Source organism: Aspergillus vadensis (genome assembly GCF_003184925.1).
Source record: "Aspergillus vadensis CBS 113365 unplaced genomic scaffold BO88scaffold_34, whole genome shotgun sequence".
Taxonomy (NCBI): Eukaryota; Fungi; Ascomycota; class Eurotiomycetes; order Eurotiales; family Aspergillaceae; genus Aspergillus; species Aspergillus vadensis.
The window spans coordinates 128588-152619 of record NW_020292072.1 but is presented as its reverse complement, the minus strand read 5'-3'; the positions used below and the strand labels follow the sequence as shown (position 1 = coordinate 152619).

Genomic DNA, 24032 nt, shown 5'->3' with positions numbered 1-24032 from the left:
TTCACATCCTCCAGATTAATAATAGCTAAGCAGCTATTTAAATTATCTTACAGTATATTACACTACTCACTGTCACAGTGGATAATTCCATGTAACTAAAACACAGTCAGAGCTTTGTCACACTCTTGCTGAAAGAAGTAGGAGTTCCCATTATTAATAATATACTAAAGCTGTATTCCAGACCAGCTTAATATTATCATCTACATTATTAACTTACTGTGGTACTAATATACAACACGAGACTTAAAGTCCCCAAGATAGACAGGGATATATTATCCCTGTAAATTCTAAAACTAGTAATAATTATTTACTTTTATTTAAAGGTAATACTGCTTCTTCATAGTTATTACTTTCATGATTACTGTATATCCGCGGGAAAGGAGAATGGTTTTGATAAAATATCCTATCTGATTATAAATATACAGCTGTTCAAATCCAAGTTCCTAATCTCAGGCTAGTTGACAATGGAGCTAGTATATGAACTCCTACAGTCTGATAGAGTGTCTCCGACCACCATAGAGTTCCCAGTTAAGATAATTCTTATCCAGTGGTTCTCAGTTAACCAAGCCGCGGATGCACGCAATGGTGCAGTATGGTCGCGTAGAAGGTCCGTCTTGCCGAGAGGTCTGTTTATAGTCTCGGCCGGCTCGTGTTCTTTCACCTTCCCGGGTTAATTAGCGGTGGTTGCCTTGGCCGCGGCTCGATCGGATGCACAACACAGCTGCGGCGGATGGCAAAAGTAATTCTTAATCACTGCCGCTGCCTTCAGTGGACAAATGCTTCAGTGTCGATGCGCCCGGTTGACAACGCGCGCGAACGCGAGCGCGTGTGTTGTGTATTTTCCGATCCGGTTTCCAGTGAGAGAGCCGATAATCAGACACCAGCGGGTCTTTATGGAGAGTATCAGGGATTTCTCTCAACATATCAAGATATTCAACCTTCCAGGTTGTTAGCTGGTCGTGTGCTACATCGTGCCATTTCTGAGTCGGAGGTTCGACGGACAGCGCTTGAAGCGTGAACGCAAGCACCTGACCGATGGCAGTCCGGTGGAGGCGCATTTCATCATCCGCCTGCACATCCGCCTGCGCATCCTGATTAGGGATATCGTCCTCGGCCTCTTCCAAGCCTCGGGTTCGCCGGTCGTTGGGGTGTCCGCGTGTTCTCGAGATTCATTTGCTCTAGGCTGTCCTCGAGCGAAGTTTCCGACGGGTTTGCGCGATCATAGAAGGTGACTTGGCCTTGGATTCCAAACTCATCGCGAAGAGGTTTATTGTCTCGGGAAACCTCAATGACCTTTTCAACAAATTTGTTCACTGTGTGTCGCTCAAAATTCCGAAGAGAGGCTTCTGAATAGATTAATCTGTTCTGGATATTCATGACGACATAATTAATTTGGGTATCAGAGGGGAATAGTGGGCGCATGGTAAAGGTAATATTATAGTTAAATTTGTTCCAGATCTGTTCCTGTAGTTGGGGAAAGTCACGCCAAGGGATGATGTGCTTGGGGTAGAGTCGGTTCACTGGATCGGCCGTGTCGTCCTGAGTAGTAAGGGTGGTATCTGCCTCAACTCGGATCGCTTGGGAGAGAGAATTGTGGCAGCGATCAAGGAGGTGAAATAGGGAGTTTGGTTGCACTCGACGTTCAGCGTCTTCTCGCGCCTTTCTCTCCTCCTCACGGCGTTCTGCCTCTTCTCGCGCCTGTCTCTCCTCCTCCTCGCGGCGCTCTGCCGCTTCTCGCCGCCTTCCTTGTTCTTCAATCTGACGTCGTTATTCGGCTATTGATTCCTCCATCCCGTTTCAAAAGAGTTACTCGGCCGATAATCGAGCCCAAGCAACTCAACAGCGGAGGAGGCTCTATTCGGCGCAGGGAATAGAGTCGGGAGAGAATTGCGTGTCGGGTTGTTTACCAGCTTACTCACCCCTTCGGCCGGAGTCCAAAGTTGCCTCAGGCAGTAATATACGTCGGTTTAGGCTCATTTGTCCCCGCAAAATGCGCTGGTTTGAAGAAACCTCAATTTGCTATGTTGTAGTCAAAATAGTACGATCTCCCACCCAATCCTTAACAAGTGGAGTCAACTATTTCAATTGCATCACTCTGGATACTCACAATTCGTTTATATAGATACTGTAGAGGATGCTTCCATTGTACGATCTTGCTGAGATGAAAATGTATAACCAGGAAATTAGTGAGCAAGTACGCTTTCCAAACACGGTGAGTTGGCTTACCTCTCTCATTGACTGCTAATTTGCGTAACGACGCTACTGTATAATCTAGCCTTTTAAGGGTTCAACACTATGCAGTTAGTACCCATTGGAGCTCATCCACACTTGGAGAAAAGGCCGTACTTCCCTGTCTATTATTAATACACCGCGATGGTACCTCCTTACTGTGGATTTGGCTCGCCGATACAGTTGGTAGCCACTTCGTTTCATGCTATCGCTTGGGGTCCCGAGTTGTGTGGGGCCTCTCTCGTCAGTGGATAAACATCAAGTGGGGACCAATGCCTACCCATTACTCTTGATAAGAGGCCATTGGCGGTGAGCCTTGAGAAACATAATCTGGCCACTGTGTTTGAGTCGCTTTATCATAGGCACGTCGGTATCACGTTCCCGACAACATCCACAGGACTTCCGAAGGTGAACAGAACGGTGGAATGGAAGCGGACAGTTGAACCTATCCTCCAACGAGGCCGCTCTATCTGCTTTGCTCAACAGTATTCATGACATAACTGCGCGGGGAGGCCACATCTTGGTCATGACCACCAACGCCATCAACCAGCTGGATAACGCTCTCCTATGCCCAGGGGGCATTGATATGGAAACTGACTTCGGCTATGGCTGTCTAGGGACAAATCGCACGTCCTTCACGCAGCCGCCACCAGGGACGTCCTGGGTGTTCTGGACGCAGGGGAACAGTTTCACCCAGATTCCTTGCCAACTTGCGCGGAGTAGACATCAGATATATCATCCTTCTCTCAACTATATTCGCCAAAGATGTCCCTCCTTGTCAGTACCGTGCAGCAAAAGCTCAGAATTATCTTTGGCAGTACAGGAATTGTCCTATGGGAGCGGTCAGCGATCGTTTTTGGCTTCTCAAGCAAACCACAACGGCACTCTCACTTGGACATCGTATCATTTCGTTCCCCTGGCTCACCAGATTACTTGTGTTCAACGGCCATATCCATAGCATCTGGGTGAGTGCCGTGATCATCTCCCAGGGCAGAGCGCACAACGACGAGGCAAACAATCAGCCCATGTCCTTCTCCAACAAGCTTCTAATAATGGCAAGTCTGCATATTGGAACCGTAAATAAGGTGCACGCACGGAAAGGGAGACGCAACCTATCACGCCTGATGATTAGAAGAGACACTCGTCTATATTTATCCGATATTACTCACCCGCTTCCCGTCAAACGACGGAGCCGAGCAGAAGGCAGTGAGGCGACTCCGAATTGGATATCCCTCTATAATCGTCATCTCCGAATCCGATAAGCTAAAAGTTTTTGCCGCCTTTGGGCAGGTGTCTTGACTCACAATCCAACAGCAGATTGCGTCGAATCACGACGAACATGAAAATTCGCCTGGACAACGGAAGAAGAGGTCCGGACTGGTATACATGGATTCCTGGAGAGAACATAAGCATGCCGTTGCAGAAGCGGTGGAGAAGAAGCGGTGCACAAATCTCGGGAGAAGAAACAGAATATGTTCCCGGCAGGAATCGCGGAGAATGAGGCATCCTGCCCAATTCTTCAGAAAATTGAAAAACAAAAATCTATAAAACTTGGTCGCTTACTGTACCTGTAGCAGCACTTCCTAACCGTGGCGAATTTTGTTCGTGGCAACAAGTCAAAACGAGCTCTTGTTCTCATTTGGTGGGTACGCAGGCTTGCTGCAACTCCCACTCAGGCAGACTAGTACCTGTAAGAAAGGCACGGGTGTATTGTTGAAATATCTCCTGCCCCAACAATGCCTTATCCTCACTGGGCCTGGAGGTGTCTACCCGGCCTCAGACCGGGTCAGCCTTCTCACTCCAGTACGAGGACTAGGGAAGCGTAGGAAATGGAGAGTCATATCTATGGCAATCCCTTACCATGCTTCGAGAAAGAGGATGGTTAGAAGACGGGATACTGTCGCACGAAAGCTGGCTGCTGTTGATGGGTCCATGAAGGTGACTTTATAGACCATGTACTTCCACGCCAAGCGTGATGCTCTATACCTGATTAGGAACATTATACTAGCCGGGTAATTCTGCAGATATCAATGTCCCGTAACTTCTCATGGCACGTACCCGTTTCAAAGAAGACGGTTGAATGGAGTACCCGACCATGCCCACCCGGTCGAGTTTTTTACTATTTTTCTACCAGCTACACCAGCCATTTCCCTTGGTCTGCAGGACATCCAGATCCCCAGGCCTGGGTTATAATAGACCGCGATCCGGCATCTCAAAGGGCCCACCGTATTTTGAATGAGAAACAGATGGTCGTCTACACGTCTTACTAATTGTGAGGCCGTATTATGATGCTGGTAAATTAGAGAAGTGGAATCGGGGTGTTCAAGGTTCGGTGCCCGGTGAAAATTTGTCGAAATGAAGGGGCAATTTTGTCTCTCCGCTTGAGCGTTGGCGTACCAGCAGGGAAGCCGTGGTTTCAGTCAAACACAGCCCTGGTTGGTCATGTTTATGAATTTGCACCTTGTTCGAATTACATATCTACCTTTTTCTGACCCAACCGGGCTCTGCTTTGCGCGGAGCCTGGGTAGAGTACCTTGTTGGTGCGAGGTCTTTCACCCAGCTACCAGACAGGCACTCTTCAAACGGACACTCTTCAGACGGACACTCTTCAGACGGACACTCTCCGAGGGCCTATTATGAACTGCCCTCACCCACTTGAATGGGCACATCCTCTGACTGAACATTATACTTTGCCGAGTCACTTGAGATACGGAGAGTTTGGAGGTTGATTATTGCCTCCATGGAAAACCCGCGCATCAATCTCGTTGATATAACCGAGGTCAACATTTGACGGTGTTTCCGAGCACAAAGGCTTCCAACAAGAGCTTCCCCCAAACGCCCGGCCATCTAGCTGAGCTAACCTAATCTCGGTACTGTAGCAGGTCAAGGCACAGAATCACAGTCGATTATGACTGGGCTCGCGTCTTGTGGTCAGAAATTCATCAATCATCGACAGTCAACGCAACATGACTACTCATAATAGTATGTGATTAAATTCAGAGAGTACAGAGTCGGGCAATTCTATCGCTACGAGCACAACCGCCTGGCCCTCAAGATAGCAGTATCCACCAAGGCAAAACACAGCGACAACTTTCTCTGTTGTCCTAACCGACAGGCTCTCAATGACTGAGATATTCTGTCTTGAGCACACGGTACCAGCCAGTATGTTGCCCACCGTTACCCTCGGTTTACCATGGCTACCGGTTCTGGTCGGCCAGATTGCATGGAGACATTCAGCGGTTCTCTACCCCAACATGGAGATTTGACCCTTTTGTTCTGGCCTTATCCATCCATAGAGTAATCCGGAAGGTCATGTCTGATTCTTCACTCCCTCGCAAGCGCAGTGTTTCCAAGACCACAAATAGCGCAATCACACTAGATCTCGAACCCCAACCCTGCTTTGCCTTGGGCGCAGCATGACTCGGCTCCACGCTAAAGAGGGATTGACCAGGCTGGATGCGAATATGCGCCTTTCAGAATGTGATGTTCGCCTTTTGAGGTGCCTGATCGCGGCTAATGGAGTGGGGGAGCTGGATGACCTGCAGACCAGGGCTAGGGCAAATGAAGCTGGTCACAAAAGGGGAAAAGGAAAGGAAAAGATAGAAATAGAGAGGCAAGTGGGGAAAGAGAGGGAGATGAGGTAAAGAGGCAAGGAAGGATGAAAGCATGGTCAAAAGATCGCGAGAGATGGTGAAAGATGATAAAGGGGTAACCGAGTAGACTCGGTCAAATATTTGCGATACCGTGTCCGGGAACAGGATGCGCAATCTGTGCGGGCATTAGTCTGTTCAGATGCCCAGGCGTGCGCGTCGCTTCACCGCCTTCTGGTCGGTCCCTCTAATTGATTGTTGTTGTCCTGGGCCATCAACATTTGCTGGTGCTCGGTAGACCCGGGACTAGTCCTTATGAGGAAGCTGTCCAGGGGATCAATTTGAAGCCCACCTAGGAAATCCGAATGCGCACCGAAGAAATAATATATCCTGGTATTTCGACCTCTGGTCTGAGGGAGTAAAACAAAGAGACTAACACATGGGTATACGGGAATCTGTATACACGATTACCCTAGGCTATTACAAATGTAGGCCTTATCGCTCACGATCGTGATCATGCGCATCAATGGTCTCTTCATTTCGTGCATGAATGGCCAATGATATATATGTATCACGACGGACACTAGCTACTCCAGCGTGTTCCGGCACAACCGGCTTCTGATAACTCCACGAGACACTTAGAGAATTGACAGGCACGCCAAAATTGAATATATTGCCCACTCTAAGGGGTCGCTCATCAAAACCAGGTCAGCAGGTTGATAATTTGCTCAGCCTCCGATGCTTCCGGTTTCACATGATTCAATGTCGTGCATGGCCGTGCCGGGCATCCATTTTTCCGGGCCGATATGACCCATGAGAATTCGTCGCGCCAGCAGCATTGCACCCCAACAACAAAACCTATTTCCAATCCAACCCTACCAAAAGTGGGATTGTCGGGATGTCCACCAATTTGACCAGAGTGCAAAAAGTACGGACATACTGATCGCATCTGAGCGTCTCACGAAACAGATCCTGATCTCTTTTCCAAATGATAGACGGTGTAGGTTGCGCATTTTGCCAAATGAGCAAATTAGGCAACATATATGGAGAGCATGAACTTCTTCCTCGATTCTTCCTTACTCCATTTCACCGAGGACAGCAGCTGGTGAAAGTACAGCACACAGAATTCTACTCTCAGATTCAGTCATGCTTCTTGCCATAGTTATGACTGTATGGGCATTGTCTACCGCCATGGTGAGCAGACGAATGACCCAAGCCTTATAAGGATACCGGGTGGTTTGCATTGACAGATCATAGACATGGGGACTTGTAATTCACCAAAGGGACTCAAAGTCGTGGTATGGTCAGCTGGTATGGCTCTGCAAACGACAACTGCATTCTAGATAGAGGGGGCTGACCAATGCCAGGGACTCCGTTCTAGCACATCGATCCATCCGTGTTGCGAAGCTACCGAGCTTGCTATGAGGCGTGAGTTGGGTTCTCTTGACGCAACGTTCACTAAGGTATCATTTAGATGGAACGAACAAAAGACAGGCCCGACGTCTTCGCAGACCGCACCATGCGCACCATCCTCATCGGCCAAGATAGCCGACCTAGAAGCCCCCAAATCCAATGCAAGTCCCCGGTTATACTCTGCAAGCTGTTGATTAAGCCGGTGAATTAGCAAGCCTTTGACGTCGAACAAACCAAGGCCGGGGTTCTCGAGGACTGGCATGTCCATTCTTAGAAATGCAGTACACTCCCCCCAAGGTAGCGATCAGCTTCCGGCCATCCTTCACTATTCCCCCCGAACGACTGTCAAATTCTATCTTTAGGTGGCCTTGTTGTTTTAGCCTTTGTAGTCATTGGGACATGTCGTGCTTTCAACCAAAGGGATGCCCGTGGCGGCTGTAGGTAGACCATATAATCGCACTAGCTTCCTGACACACTCTCCTAGACAACATTCAGTGAGCATACTCCTTATGTAGTGACGTGAGGTCATCTACGAAAAGTATCTGGACACGGGGACGGGCGCTCGTGTCTCTGACTTTCAGTTGAGCCGGCCATGCCAGCCGGCTGACCGAACGCACGACTTTTTTTGAACAAATGGCCGGGGCAAGAGTCCTGAAGCTACTGGTAGAGCTGGTGAATGAAACAGTTTTTCACGGAGTCATCGTTCGGCGTGAGGGCACTTTCTCCAGAGCTGGGGCACCAGGAAAATCTCTGAGGCCGTCTACGGCATAGCTGATACTGAGACCAAACTGATGTAGGCCGTTACTGTACATGGCTTGAGATGCTGGATACGGGTGTCCCGGTGCATCTCACTTGCTGCCGTGATCGCCAAAGAGTATGCCTCCCTAGTACCCAGCGTCTATCCACTCAAACCTCTATGTAGATCCTACATATCTGAGGGATAATATTGCGGAACTCAAGCCTATTTGATGTCTGGTAGTGCTGTGAAACTAGGAATAAGGATGCAGCATTTATTGCTTACAACGAGTTACCAACCAACTGTTCATGAAGGAAGTATATGACAACATAAAAAACGCTGTCAGCTTGAATGATTACTAAATATTTGCTGCGAAAACTTCACTCACAAACATGCCTAGATGATGATGGATGCCATCAAATCCAGACCAGTCAGAGTAATACAAGATCATTTCTGGCTTTTTTATTCACAACATGGACGCACAGCTTTAGATCTCTTTCATCCGTTGCTGCTTCAAGAAATGTATCCTAGGACTCTGTTACTAACTATTACTCCATCTCTTAGCTGCCCACTTACCTGCATCAACTCATCCAAAGACTTGGTGGTCAGATTTTCGAGGAAGGCCCAGACCTTAGAGCTCTATCTGACCTGTCCTGCACCAGTAGCCATCAGGCTCCTCGTGATTATAGCCAGCGCGGTCAATCTCAGCATCTCGGTATTCATATCAGATACTGAGATCAGGTAGCTCTGCTCGACCCCAGCTAGTACGCCAAGTCAGTTAACAATGTTTGTAGCAATAATCAAAGAAATATAATTACCAAGGCGGACATAGCCCCTTCAGTCTAAAAGAATTATCTCTATCTCTAGAATAGCTAATACTCTTCCCTGATCCCAAAGGAATCTAATGCCGTCAAGAGTCTGCTTGGATTAGTATCTATTATCTTTCCGTCACATAATGGCCGCTGGCAACACTCACTGACCAGAAAATATATACCAGCTCGGTCTCATTAACCGGCCACTGGGCAGTTAAAATGTAGTTCAACGTGATTTCCATCAGTTCCTAAATCAGGTACAGCTCACCCGTGTGGTAGTATGACTCCAGAAGCCATGAGAATATAGAGTAAGAAAGATGTCTGATCATCTCTAACAAGCTTTAGACCTGAGGTCAGTCAATAGAATAGCATCAGATATTTATAATATTCTGTCTGTACTTCCAATGCTGGGCCAGGATGATTAATTACTTGCAATAAATCTTGGCTCATGGTTCATATACGCTCCACGGGTTCTCTTCGTAGCAATTAAAATGTGTGATACCATCGCGATTATTAATAACCGGGATTAGTTTTAGCATTTCTTCAGTATTCAGTCCTATTGATGATCAAGACTCTTCAGCTCAAGTTGATGAATCCCTGCCCAACCAGAGAGTCCGTGGGCGTTTCATACACGGATCTGTCATGACGAAGATAATTATTGGATTTTGACAGAGCGGCTGCGGCTGCAACTATAAGATAATAAGACGGAGGTACTGCTCTTATACCCCAGAGAATCAAGGGAGGTAAAAGATTAAATTAGTCCTGCTATTACCCACCCCCATATCCTCCGATCGGAAACTAGCAAAGCATTATCCAGAAAACAATATTGATATTTACTGACCAGGTCCTGGAAAGCCCACGGCAGGACAATAATTAAACATGGTTAAAATCTGCATCAGCCTTTGGCGTGCAAAATTAGAGAAATGCTACTTAATAAGGGCGTGAATATAAGCCTCTTGATCTTAGATACACAATTCTCACATATTCCTCTCAAAGACAGCATGCCCAGCATTACACAGAAGAACCCATCCTGGAATATCACCTGACCCTAAAGCAAAAGGAAGTGGAACATCATGCCCCAGGTAATAACCACACCACATTGCCCCAGCCAAACTATCAGATATTCACGTACAGTATTTCAGAGCATACTGGCGACTCACTACAATCTATGGTAGATCTAATGTGTCCTGGTGTCTTTCTATAGCTGAGGGTGGTACATATTAACAGATCTTGTTCTCAGCATACAACCTAAGAGAGACTAACTTTATTAACTAACAGCAGAGGACCCCTTGCTACTATACTAGACTTTGTCCATTGTAGAGATCATCATGCCGAACCTTGTATAATCCAATTAATACTTCTCCTCTGGTACAGTAGATCCCAGTATACAAAGGAGCATGAGTGGATAGCCTAAGAGCCTGTTCATCCACCACAGGCCACAATCACATCTATTATCTCAGCCAGCCCCTTCCTTCCCATTTTAGTCAATTCTCATCAGATACCGTATACTCCTGCACATCCTCATCAGTCAATTTGGCTTAGACTGTTTTCCAAGGACTTTCCCGATGACACAAATAAGAAATTATGCACTTTTGACATTTAGTGGTAGCTGGAGTCGCCAAAATTAATGCGCAGTTTCAGACCATCGACAAAGCTGTTAATGATAGATTCATTATTTAGCAGCAACATCCTTCCAGGCTCGCGATAGGGGACAGTGGCAGTCACCACCAGATCACTAGTAAGCATTTCAAGTATCTCTAGACCGCAGTCCCATACTGCCATCAACCAGTCAGCCGGACTGCTAATCTGGAGCCACCGAGAGGCCTGACAATCACGTCCGATGGCCGGACCCACACCCACAGCTGGGGTCATATCACAACTGAGGCGGCAGCTGACCTCCAACGAACTCGAACAATCAGGACGTCGGAGATGCTAATTTTCTTATGTCTCACGGGACCAACGCAGACCTGAGGCAGCTCTAGCTTCCCCACAGTTCCAGATCCATGCAATGCTCATACTTATCTCTGTGACCAATACAACCTGATCATTCTACGCTCTTTTCCAGACTGCATTATAGCATACTACCAAGATCAACAGGCCCATGTCTCTTTTCATTCCAGCAAAGGTCAGCCCTGACCAGCCATAGGAGCGGACCACAGCCTTTCTGGCCAAATTACCACATTCCGGGTAGCTTTTAACTTGAGACAAAGAACTTTCAGGTAACAGGGTTACGGAACTTGACTGGCCCCGCCATCAAGGTAAGCCAAAGTCCTCCTTCTAGCAAGAAAGCTATTGAGGCACCAGATGGCGAGCATTTGATAGAGAGGATCATTAGCTATCTTTGATCACATCCAGACAATCATTCAACAAAGAAGAGAGAGCCGTAGATCACGATAGCAAGCAGCCTATGACACAATTTAAGGACTGCTCCAGTAACAGCACAAGAAGATCTAGACCACCGGGTTTTATTTATTGAAGTTTGGTCTACTATAACTAGTATAAGTCTAGGATGCACGATGGCTCCCGCTCAATTACAATCACATGGCAACGTGTTGGCGTTCGGTACTGTCCCAGTACTATAGTAGCGAATTTCAAATCATCGCGCTGTAGTCTCAACAAGCGTGTCCTTTTGGGGCGGCAAGGCTCCGGCGGCCTTCGAAAGATCACTCCGCGATCGCCCAAAGTACTCATGTTTTGGGTCGCTCCAGTTGCTTGTTCCCTAGTCTTTGCCCTTGTAAATAGGCAATTCTTGCCCCAAGCTTCTCTGTACTAACTGCTCATTGTGGTCTTCTACATCCTCTTCTATACTTAATAAGCCCTGACAGGAAACGCGTTTGGGCCTCCTAAGGCTAGGAAATACTTATCAATAATTAGTTACCAATCTCCCGGGACAATCTATCAAACCTTGATTATCTGGGACCAAAAACAAGGGAGGGAGGGGTGTGCCGTGAACTCATACATCTCATGCGGTTCCAGTAATTCACTGAGACTATCGATCATATTAATCTTTCCGGGGTCTCAATATGGGGGATGCTTTTTCCGAGAGCCCTACCCTGAGGGCAAGTGACTGATGGTGTTCGGAGTCCACTTAGTTTAAGCTGGAAACTGTTCCGCCATATCTCCCTATATTAGAATTTCAAATAGGCAAGAATATCCTGGACTGAGGATCGTTGCGGAGGGCTCGGATTAGAGGATGCTGGAGATTAACAGTCGTGGAGCTACTGTTCGGCATGCCTCAGTTAGGCCACTGAAGACGCCCAATATAACCTTGTTGCCTAATTCGGCTGCTTACAAATGGCGAGCTCATCTCTTGCAGTGGGTCTACTCACAGGTCGCTTTAACAATGGCCGAGTATACCGATACAAACACGACCAAATCCAATCCGGAACTCTACTCCCTGCACATCGTCGGCTGTGACTGGTACATCTCTAGGACAGGGATCCACGTGTGGCAGTAGGTCAAGTCCCACCAGCCATGATCGGAGAGAATTCCAGTATCTATATCGGACAAGCAAGCCATTGCTGTAGCGTCATTCGCCAAGTTAGAGTGGAAGACCTCCAATCCATGCCTGGCCTTTATAAAGACCCGGGGCTGCCATCGGGATCCGTCTTAATATCAAATTACGCTTGTTTACCACCTCATTTATTAGTTACTGGCTTTGGAATGATCATCCTGCTATTCGACGAAGGCTCTACCTGCTTAGTCTTGTAGAAGCATGTCAGAATCATCTCTTGCTATAATTAAGCCAACTGAAATTAGAACCGAGACGTCCACATCCCTCCAAGCCACACCAGGAGACCTGATGTCTGAGCCACCACCACCATATTTCCAGGCGTGGTTCATGCCTGGTACCAGTTATGAAAAACTCAGCCAGCATCTCCCGTGCATCTCCGATAGTCTTCCCCAAACTTCTGGGAAACTCGCTGTGGTAAGCGCACACACCCATTTTTAAACTAGAAACTGCAAAAACATCACACTCTGACGGTTCTAGAGCTTCAATCAGCCTGTCTCTGTACTAGCATTTGCAGCTAATGACCCATATTACTTGGTTCTACAGCCGGTAAAAAGCATCCCCACTCTGCCTCAGCTGGAAACCAGGTGTACCTGTTAGCCGTCTGCTAATCTCAGTAGATCCATAACAACACCCAAGTGCATGAGGACAAGCTGATACCGGAAGAAGGTAATAATATAAATCACACAAAGCCGGAAGCTCTATACTAGAAGACTGGACTTCAGAAGTCAAGTTACTTCAAAGCTTAGACAAGGGATAGCCAAGCTAAATATATAGTAATAGAAAGTAAAAACCCATGTCTACTATATTCCTTAAGTGAACTGAACGACGGCATGCAGGACATCCCGGTTAGAGATATATATATCTGGATACACCGCCCGGTCGCGACGCGCTGCCAGGAGGCACGGTAATAGTATTAAAGAATCCCATGCCCATTTAACTCATTCATACTGTACTGGCTGGCATATAATGATCAAGTTAAATACTGGCTCGGCCAGAATAATCACGAGACCATCTCCAGACTCAGCAGACAGAGCTGGAAGATGGAAGCCCCTCACATTCAGAAGGAATACAAGACGCTCGCGGAGATAGAGAAACGGAACCATACCACAGCACATCCAGAATATTACTTTTCACTGTTAAACAAGCGGGAAAAGCCGCGGACTGCAAAAGACTATTCTCAGGAGTTGGCATTACATTCAAAAACATTCTCCAACTTCAGCCAGGACTCACAGCCTGCCGCTTGGGCCCCTTTAATGGATAATAATGGCACTTGTGAATGCTCAACAGGAACTTTTCCTAAGGAAAAGGGAATTCTTGTCCAAAGATATTTCTTGAGTCCAGATAACTTTATATCCCTGGGCAGTGCCGCCTCAGTATAAGAGTAGTGGATGTCTTATCCCCAGATAACCTTTGCTGAGCATGGCTCAAAAGACACCCAGCCTCGTTTACCTGTTACCACGGGGCAAACAGAGATACCTGCCACTGCTTGCTTGGTTTCCCAGCCTGCAGCTCCTGGAATCAATGCTGCCAATCGTCGGTCTGCTTCACTGCCCCTGTCTATTCCATATGAGATATATAGTGTTTGTTTCTGGGGGAATGGCTTATTGAAGGAAAGTAGTTGGCTGGGACTGCAGGCTTGGAGATAGAAGATATGATTTCGGCGGCGTGTATCATCATAACTCTCTCATTCGTGTGTGATTGCCTCGGACGCGAGAGTCTTGTACGAGGGTCTTGTACATAGCCATATATGGCTGTCTTGTATCGTTCATGTATGAAAAAGAAATCAGTGTATGGATAATGAAAATTAGCTTCCTAGGCAGAATGGTAGGAGACCATGTTTCGGCCTATGGCCATAGCGCCGACCTTCTCGCAGATGACTGATTCAGATCGACCATTCGAGAAGGCGCAGCCCAGGGGTTGTAAGAGCAGCAGATCTCCCGCGACAAACAGCAGAAGCTCCTGGGAGGCAACAAGTTACTCTGGTAGGCAACTCTGCTCCTGTAATCCCTCTGAATTGTCATGGGAACTGGAGACCATTTCCTATCTTTCTTGGGCTCGCCTCAGATATTTGACACGGTCGCCTATTTAGTAATAACACCGCCTATAATACTCGGGCTACCGCCAAGGCACATCCTTCACAGACCAGCTCTTTCGTCGTCATAGGCACTTTCACTGGCATACCCATTCCAGTTACAGAAGCAATATTGGAGTGCGTGAACGGCTCCTCTTGCAATGAAAGCGACTTTCTTACGCTCTTCAGCGAGCCCACACCGCTGGTGAATCCCACCCCGTCTGTGTCCTGGATAGAGGCCGAACTGGCAGAGATGAAGGCGAAAGACCGACACGACCCGCAGCACTACGAGTCTACTTCAGGTGATTTTTCAGTGCATGACAGGCAAATGACCGGGTCATCACTGGACGATGTGAGCTGCCTTTCTCAAGATACGCGTACGTGGCATTCCGATCGTGTGTCCTGACTGCAATTTACTAAACCAGCAATCCCACAGATATTGGAAGACGACGTCCATCAAGAATGACTAGAACCTCAAACAACAAAACACCGTATATCAACTTCATTACTGAAGCATCAGATTTGGCTGCTTCCCTTCGGGAAGCTCGCAGTGCCCGGAATATGCTGAGAAGAAAGGGGAAATAATTAAGTATAGAGTATGAACAGCTTACCCGGCACATAGAGGGTCTGTCAGTACTTTTACAATCTGGCTGGCGAAAGGGAGAGAAGAAGAGAAGACGGAGGTAACAATAGGATAATAAACATTTGCTTGAACCATAGCTTTTACATGGTCTCATACTTGTCACAGAGGCACAGAAACAGGTCTCCTGTTGTGTCCGCATAAATGATGAGGGTCAAGAATTGAAGTTAGCTGTTGGTCTAAGGTATGTCTCTTGGTAATCCAATGTTTCGTATTTGTATTATCTCAGCATCTTATTATCTGGAGATAAATGTAAACTGGAATCTGTAACAATACTGGTTTGCCTGCACACAGCTGGTTTGAGTTCAAGCGGTGCTTCTGTAGAACGGCATCGTAGCAATCAATGTGATGATCTTTCGACCATTTGTTAGCACGTTATATAGCAACTATAAACCGAGCCAAAGAGTCATATAACGTGATAAAAGGTGTTAGGTTACTATTCTCTGAGAGGACTTGGCTGGAAGCCAATTATTTTCTTATAGATGTTTGTGCGGCGCCTCAAAATTTCTATGCCTGACCGGACTGAAATCGTGGATAGTCTGAATACAGCAGGAGAGCAAGTGCCGACCATCAGTAATGAAATTATGTAGCATCGAGCTGTACCGGTGGCCCGAAGCCGACCCCATGAAATTCCTTATAAGCTGACATCTTCCATCTGCCATATCCAACTTTCGTTCCCTCAGAGACAATGCCTCCGCCCCTCTCATTTCCGTCTGAATAGGCCAATCTGACCTCTTACGTTGACTGGTACGGGATATGGGTTGCTGCCTTATTAGACGACTGCCACAGACCTCACGCTTGACTGCTTGACACTGCTCTGCTCTGGTAAGTCGTTGCGTGTAACTTTGCACGAGCAATCGTTCGCGTGCGATGTGCGGCTTTGGAGCGTGCGATGGCGCATGCACCAAGAACACCCGACCGGAGCTCTGTCAGGCCACTGTCCGTATGCCCCCTACTGGGGTCGAGTTGCCGACCAGACTGCCATACGGCCAGTTCATATTGTCGCAATGAGCAGAACCGCCCACTCGTTGACGGCGCCGTCTACAGCCGACGACGTCGCTCCCACAGAGCAGCTCCATCTCATTTCCTAGGGTTCATCGGTTGGCGACTGTGTCTTTGAAGGTATCGAGCAAGATCAGAAGTTTGAGATAAGTTTGGCAAATATCGTGCCGTCTACAAACATCATCAGCGTTACCTTTCGGCAGGTCGTCGATCTGGAATCTGCCCGTGATGGGTAGATGGGTAGTTGGAGATAACTGCGGCAGAAAACTCTGCTTACGGTAATTTCCCAGCTGGTCTTTCATACCCCTTCATTTTGCCCAGCTGATCCCCCGGGGATAGGCATAGTTTGACTCACGTTCCACCACACTTGGCCCGCTGTCCTAACCCAGGACAAGGAAAGAAATCCATACTGCTCTCAGAGGATTCTTCCAGCACGACAGTTCAGGACACTATAAATGGCATGTGGTCAACAGCCAATTCTCCCATCTATCCAACTTCTTCTCGATGCCGAGTTCAGGCCTTTCCATGCGAGAACTGTCTACACGTGCAATATAGATCATATAAGAGCGTATATTCAGACTCCGAATCCACCACATCTACACCTACTTATTGGGAGGCCCTACGGGGCGCAGATCCAGAAAACATACTATCTATAGAAATTCACCATCACATACACACACCATTCCCGAAGAAGCCGAATAGTTGCCTAACATGGAGATAATCAACTTGCAGCGCAGGGACGAAGAGCTACCCTACATATATAAGACTATGGCCGTTGACTGCTACCTGTCCTCTTATTATAATAATCCCGAATTTCTGATCTAGAATAGGCCCAGTATCCTATCTCCGCTTACACACCCCGAGAATATCTTTCATTACACCTCTGCCATGCTGTCCTACCCCATCGATTGGTTAGAAATACACCTTACAGTCATCCATAAATACACATTCAAATCAGTTACCATCTCGCCATTTTTCCTTCCGCGCGTGGAGTGCACCCTCGGCAACCTCAAACAGTTTCGCAATCAGATCTGGGAAGTATTTCATCCGTATATACAGACCATTGATCACGCAGATTATCAATTCCAAATGTTCATGTAGCCAAGAGACAAGCAGGAGCCGAATACTACAGAAAGATTAAGAATATTAACAGAGTCAAACATCATTAATCCTGAAAGAATCCTGGATCCAGAGTATTTTATTAAAAATATCTCTTGCAGCTTCTAAGGTAAAGAGCATACTGAGTTTATCTGTACCATGTAATAAGAGATTAGAAGGTTGGATTTAAATAGCCTGTATTATTTTATGGGCTCATTGTTTTCTTGCTTAATAATATCTAATTATTTGATTCCATAGATAAAGTCAACCCGTCTCTTGACCATCCAACAACTCGGATCAGGAAATCAAGCCCCAGATATTCTGCGTCGCGGGCTGGCAAGATAGCCCGACTGGACATAATTTAGCCAGTTTCTGGTTAGTTATTATTAAATACCACAAGTATTAGCAAGGTTACAGTCAATCTCTGGTCTGTCCATGCCTAGAACCATACCCTCAATATAACCTTCAACTTCGGCTTTGCATTAAGTGGACTGTTTCGCAAAGGGCTAGCACATGATGTCACCGCGCTTTAAGTCACTAAGACCGCCAACCTTTTTAAAGCATCATGTGTGTCCTAGGCAGGGGGCTGTTTTTTTCGGGGCATATACAGGGAAACTTTCACCAAATCCTCGATTCTCCTAGCGTTACTCATATCCTCAGCGAATAATCAGAACCCGCGTTCATGACTGAACAAGCTGCGAAGAGTACTGGCATTAGTAGGAAAGACACTGTATTCAGATATCATGCTAGATATCTCACACCCCGTGGAATCGTCTCTGCCCGATGACAGAAGATCGAACTTCCAGGCTGCCTGGGATGAGAGTATATTAATTGAGAAAAATGACGATGGTGAGACACATGGGGCTTGGGGGTCAACAGCGTGGTCACAAATGAGCTTCCTGGGCATCCAAATGCCGTGGCTGATGTGTCTACGAAAGCTCTCACGGTGTTGATCTGCGAGTATGTCCTGTCTTATAATATCCCAAACCCGGCCGCCATTCATCCTCGAACTGTGCTAGTCTGTTTCTTCAAGTCTTGAAACTAGAGTCTGGTGAACTTACTTCCGTGGCTGCTACCAAGCGACCTTCTATGTGACTTTAAGCTGACGGGGAGCCATAGAAAGCTGAAGAAACAAGTAAAATATCAAGATTAGGAAAATTACTGCTTGCATAAAATAATAAACTGTATCTGTAAAAGTGTCCCCACCTCTCTCATCTCATTAAATCTTATCATTTATTTTGGTACAAGGCTCTGGAAGCGGAATGAATATTGCCGGGTGAAGAAGAAAGGAACAGAACATTTCTCAGGCTAAGTTAAGAGTAGACTAATAGAGCAGGATCTGAGTTATATTATCTAAGACTAGTATTCCTTACTAAGCTTATCCAGTAGTGGCCAATATCTGTTCAACTCTGAGAATCTATAAATAACTGTATTTAATAGATAATATTAATACCGCCTACTGCAGGGTAACCTGGTCTGCCAATCCTAAGATAAAGGAATATATTATCTAAACTAAATCATACTCTCTAGCTGTATCTGGTTCAGTAATATAGGGCTCCATCATGTCCGCAAGCTAAAGACCCAGAATATAATACTAAGATATATGTTATATCTTCTCCTGCTTATACAATTCTCGGCCTCTGAACCATCAAAGCTATAATCTTGAGTTTAGCTTTATTTTGTCTTAGTTGACAGGTATATTCTAATATAATGCAGGAGCGGCGCTGCTTCGTGAGGTGAAAAATTATTGTGAAAAGGCCATATAACCATAGTGACAAGGTAGTAGAGATAATTAAATTAGAATTTATTATTTATAATAAGACCTTTATATTAATACAAGAAAGGCGGAGTACTGATAATAAATAATAATACAAGGATTTATGACCTTTGGCCGTAAAATTAAAAGTTTGCAATGTGTGGATCTGATATTACGCGGGATCCTCAATGGAGGACCTGTCCAAATTATCCTTATTCTCAGGACATCTCCCTGCTTTGTGACAAGTCACATTAGACCGCTTACATATTTCACTGGGTCATCGCCATTTCGCTGGTCAGCACGCGTTTGTTACAACTTGGGAAAGCACACCGAACTGGGTGTGGGGTGGAAGACAAAAAAAAATAGACTAGATATTTAACTTCCTAGATTATATATAATAATCCTGGATAATCTTCCTCGCCGCCTCTATGAGAACCTGTTGGTGCTACTAATAGGCTAGTACCTGCAGCAAACTCATATACCTAGTAGAGGGATATGGGTTTGCTTAATTAAATTAATCATAGTCTTGTACAGTACTGCTAGGCAACCTACAGCAGAAATAGATCTATATCTTCTAATATAAACACGCTACAACAGGAATCGCCAAGAATCACTTCTAAAAATATAAAGCTGATACTGTCCCTGGCCTACTATTACTATAGCATAAGAGCCCAAGGCACTGATAGAAAGATAAGGCTACATACAAGTCAGACTGCTGCCTTACTATAGGCTGGCGAGCCGTTCTATCCGTAAGAAATGCGACCCTGAAATCCCATGCAATTCTAAAGACTGATTAGCCTAGTTGGAATTGGCTAAAGTTTTCCTCGCCAGGGGGATGATTCGTAAGACGCCTGTCACAGTTGGCAGACTATTACAGAAACCTTTCGACAATTACTGAATGTAATAAAGATCATGTTCAGGCTCAATAACATGAGAGACAAGTAAATCTGGTAAAGAAAGAAAGTAATACCCTAATCTATCAGTTTGTTTAGCTTCTTTAAATTTGCACAATACCATCTATCATATAACAGATAACTTACTGTTTTATATTAGACTACTTTTCCTGATTAGGTCTTCACTTCTTCCATCCTCAGTTCACTATGAAATTAATCTTAGAACACAGCCAAATATAGTTCTGCGTCTATATCAGGGAAAAGAGGCACAACCTCGCTGTTCATGACAATGATGGAAAGAAATCTATGATCCTACACTCCTTCCTCATTCCGGCGATGATCTCAGTTCAATTTCCCCGGTGCTAGGACTGTCTTACTCAAGGGTGACATGCCGTCTGGCACAAGATACGACGTGCTCCGAATCAGGGTATGTCAGACACTTCTTGTTAATATTGAGTACGAAACCCGAGCGGCGGATGGCCTATTGTGAGCGACGAACTGAAGGGACTCTGAGTGTTTCTAGAAGTCCCAAACAGGGGAATGGTGTATGACTACTACTTGAGAGCAATGATACCATTTGGATTTACTATGGAGATGCAGTTGCAAGAAGCCTATAGTGATGTAAGCTCTGTCTGATTTTTTAACAAAAGCCCAGGATGGGACTGTATGTCGTTGACGTTGACCGGTATTTTGAGGGTGAATTGCCGAATATTCTCCTCCGCAAGGAATGAAATGAGAAATAGGAGGCATTGTAACTGGGATGGATATCATCAAACATACCAAATCTGAACCCCATCAACTATGCATGGGCCTTCCTCAATATATAACGTATATGGAATGTATCCTGACTTAGAATGTTTCGCTATTTCGGTCTAGTGTGAATGGGTGGAGACACGGTACTGTACCGTAACAACTTTTTGCACCTGGTTTTCTAAGTTTATCAAGGTTGCGATTGCGAATTGGTCTATGCCATCTCCTGGTGAGACGTCGACACTGCTAGCATCTCCATGGACATTCTGGGATACGATTTTTGTAACCAGATCACGCATGGCAAGCCTGTAGATAGATATTTGCCTTTATTGGGCCATTTTCGCGCTCGAGAGTAGATTGGAAAGGATCAATGCAACACTTATCGTTTGATGCAAATGAGGCAATGGTGAGGCGGCATGCTGATCAAGCCGCTATCACGATCGTAGAATGAACGCATTGAAAGGTGCCTTACACACTGACCAGCGCCTGGCTGCATGTTAACCAGTGCTGGAAACTGGACCTGTCGCTGGCGACCTTTGCGAGGTACTATCTGTGCAAGTGAGAGGCGATCAACGCTTGACCGTGGTTCCGGGATCTGGCCAGGAAGTGAGAGATCAAGGAGGCCGGGCGAGACTCCGAGCCCCAGCCAGCGTTTTCCTGAGTGGGCTTAGATCTGACATCAGGTCGCTGACGTGAGGTCTAAGTCCTCCTGGGGAAAAAATGTACCATTTTGGACTAGTAAGAAAGCGTAATTACACTACCAGGGTACGGAAGTGAATAGCGCCCATCGGGAGAATGTCTTTCGATGTCGTAACACAGCATATAGCCTTCAGCAACTATGGACTCAGAAATATGGCACAATATATATTGGATGCTTCTCAAATGGGAAGAGCTATGAACGTACTAGCATTGCATCATTCCCTGTTATTGCTTTTCCAATACTATACACTCCAGGGTAATCGGTCCCGTAAGTTGCAATGAGTGCAGTCAAGGTTTGTGGGGACCGTACGGAAATCATTTGTTATGTGCATGTCTATCTCAGCCATGCTGATGAGCAGTGGTTTCTCTAGCTGTATTAGGATGCTCACGGTACAGTCAGGCTCACCTACTACGGCAAAAGCATTGATCATATCTTATGTCGGGAGATATGATTACTATCGTGTCATTAGCTGGCGCCAGTGGAGGGTGGAGGTCAACGAGGTCAGCGAGGTCAGCCTGGACGTAGCGCATCCCGCCAGGCAGATTGACATCCTGCATAAGCATCCTCCAACCCGCATCTACTTCATCCGCATCCACCAAATGCAGGTCCAACATTGTATCGAGCCAGTCTGGAGACGGAGTACTGTTTACCTGACAGACTTGTTGCCCAATGCTCATATTACTCATGGAAAAGTATTTTCACATATCCTTTGTTCGATCTCCTGAAGTCCCAACACACTAACGAACCTTGAGAGCCTAAATAAAGTCTGTTGGGTACTTGGACTAGTCTTTGTTGCTGCTGAAATGTACCCAGGTGACCTTTTCTGATACAGATGCGCTGTTAGAGGCATGAGCACTATGAAACCACAGCATGGTCAAACAAGGTTCACATAAACACAATGATTCTGCTGTAAGCACTCAGATGACATTTCAGGTATAACTGGCAAAGATAGGCCAGAAGTGTAATGGCTTGTAACAGATGCTTCTGCTCATTGTCTTTCCAGAGATCCGTCCTAAAGTATTAAGATCTCTCAGCTTCCTACTAAAATACCCTTGCTTCATGCTATTAGATTCTATCTAATCCTCCCGGGGCTATAATCTGCGTTTCAAAATCCTACATTAACCTTTATCGGACAGTGACATTATCGGCCTCGGTACCATAAAAGTTTCGTGGATACGGCGATGCTTTGGCCATGACCTGAGATGTTAACTGAGTAGTCGCCCATGGCCATTAACCCAAGGAGACTATTGATAAGCACAACGCAAGGAGGGTGGATGCCTTCTAACCCATGTAGATCACATAATACTACAGCAGTGACAAATTAAGTGGCCGCGATCCCGCATCTGACTCTCTCGCGAGGTCATGGCACGTTGATTCACTAATCCAGTACTGGCCTGGTAATTGTTCCCCATCTCGATAGCTGGCCCTACTATAATGAAGCTTTGGACACAGACTACTATCCGATGAATAGTTAATCTATGCTAAAGGTCATCCATGCACTCCGGCGTTTCCTCAATCGGGAGTGTAATGGTGAAAAAAGTGGGGGTGACAGCTAGAATAGGTAGGAGCGCAGCAGTTCAAAGTTAGGATGGAGGTGACGGCTGCAGGTGCTATGTAGATAAAGCGAAGACATAAACTTAGAAAAGGGGGACATTATAAGAATAAGAAATATAAAAAATATAAAAGGTAGAAAAATAAAATAATATATATTAAGAGTGAAAATCCAGTAAGTCCTATTAAGTCTCTTCCATGTTTACTGTACCTTCCTTTTGAATTGTATCAGCATCATTGTGGCCATTATAATCTCACTGCTACTATTATCTATATTTCTGAATTATATCATTGCTCTCCGGTGGTATACTTGGTTGCATCAGGCCAAATAATCCTGCGCCAGAGCATATATATATATCAGAGACATACTTTTCCTTTCTGTATATAGCCAAATGCCTGGTTTATAACTCTGAGGCTGCGATACCCCCAATCTTTGAATTTGCACGCCAGAATTCTTAGTATTATAATGTATGAAGGCATGTGCTCAATAGCTGACAGTATCTCTAGATATTATACTGTTTCATAAGTTGCCTGTGAATTTTATTAACAGATACAGCTTCTAATATTTAATACTTCTTACAGTATATGCTTCCTGTCTAATCTACTAAGTATAATAAATACAAGAGAGGATTATCATCTGTTCCTGTTTCTATATATAAAGCTCTTATCCCGCGGATCCTTAGACCTGTCTAATACTAATATTAATATTACCAGTGCTTCAAGAACTCAACTCATTTACCCCATTAAATTAACATGTTCTGGGGCTGAAGAGCATGTTATAATTAATAAATTATTAGTAACCTCAGCAGAGAGTTCCTTGCCAGAATCTAACAAGTCTTAAAAAATATTTATATAACCGCAAGATCTTTCCTCTTCTCAATTTCTAAATTTCATTACCCCCATAAATATTAACTGTAAGCCGCTGTTGCAGCAGCAGTGCGGGCGGAAGCGCAAGGCCAGTATGACTGCAGCGGGTTTACATAATCAGAGGAAAAGGTACAGAATTACAGAGGAAAATTAATAAAAGAATCTCAACCAGCTGTACTATAAGCTGGACAGCTGTATTCATGATTACTTCCTGAAGCAAGCTGGTTGGAATCCTTCCAAGAGTCTACTAAAGTCCAAGAAATAAATTATTCAAGCTGCCATCTTCTTTATTAATTACATAGTCTTGATTATTATGTTCTTACTTCACCAAGAGAACCAGATGCCACGCCAGCTGTCGGAGTACCTGATACTCCAGATCCGCTGTATGCAGCTGCACCAGCTAGTGTTCA

The 24032-nt window shown here is 45.6% G+C and overlaps 5 protein-coding genes across 5 annotated transcripts; 3 read left to right on the top strand and 2 right to left on the bottom strand.

Annotated features, from left to right (window-relative positions):
- Positions 1-417: 417 nt before the first annotated feature.
- BO88DRAFT_439053 (uncharacterized protein) lies at positions 418-1977 on the bottom strand (the record flags this gene model as incomplete). Its single annotated transcript, XM_025709696.1, has 3 exons — positions 418-1161; positions 1208-1751; positions 1920-1977. 3 exons carry the CDS (start codon positions 1975-1977, stop codon positions 747-749), a joined length of 1017 nt encoding a protein of 338 aa, XP_025557768.1. The 3' UTR covers positions 418-746.
- A 5106-nt stretch (positions 1978-7083) lies between these two features.
- On the bottom strand, positions 7084-7732 carry BO88DRAFT_408816 (uncharacterized protein). Its single transcript, XM_025707810.1, has 3 exons — positions 7294-7732; positions 7187-7247; positions 7084-7130 (listed from the first exon to the last, which is right to left on the bottom strand). Exons 1-2 carry the CDS (start codon positions 7498-7500, stop codon positions 7239-7241), a joined length of 216 nt encoding a protein of 71 aa, XP_025557767.1. The 5' UTR covers positions 7501-7732; the 3' UTR covers positions 7084-7130; positions 7187-7238.
- A 4763-nt stretch (positions 7733-12495) lies between these two features.
- Positions 12496-14950, top strand: BO88DRAFT_429987 (uncharacterized protein; the record flags this gene model as incomplete). Its single annotated transcript, XM_025709203.1, has 9 exons — positions 12496-12708; positions 12772-12840; positions 12912-12929; positions 13002-13018; positions 13052-13172; positions 13290-13610; positions 13680-13849; positions 14384-14742; positions 14802-14950. 9 exons carry the CDS (start codon positions 12496-12498, stop codon positions 14948-14950), a joined length of 1437 nt encoding a protein of 478 aa, XP_025557766.1.
- A 1768-nt stretch (positions 14951-16718) lies between these two features.
- Positions 16719-17234, top strand: BO88DRAFT_429986 (uncharacterized protein; the record flags this gene model as incomplete). The annotated part of the gene is made up of 3 exons (XM_025709202.1): positions 16719-16795; positions 16838-17045; positions 17109-17234. The coding sequence occupies 3 exons, from the start codon at positions 16719-16721 to the stop codon at positions 17232-17234; spliced, it is 411 nt and encodes a 136-aa protein (XP_025557765.1).
- A 614-nt stretch (positions 17235-17848) lies between these two features.
- On the top strand, positions 17849-18417 carry BO88DRAFT_429985 (uncharacterized protein; the record flags this gene model as incomplete). Its single annotated transcript, XM_025709201.1, has 3 exons — positions 17849-17954; positions 18044-18123; positions 18259-18417. 3 exons carry the CDS (start codon positions 17849-17851, stop codon positions 18415-18417), a joined length of 345 nt encoding a protein of 114 aa, XP_025557764.1.
- Between the last annotated feature and the right edge of the window lie 5615 nt (positions 18418-24032).

Coding starts and splice junctions, on each gene's coding strand:
- BO88DRAFT_408816 (XM_025707810.1), bottom strand. CDS start 7,500: ATGGACATGCCAGTCCTCGAGAACCCCGGCCTTGGTTTGTTCGACGTC.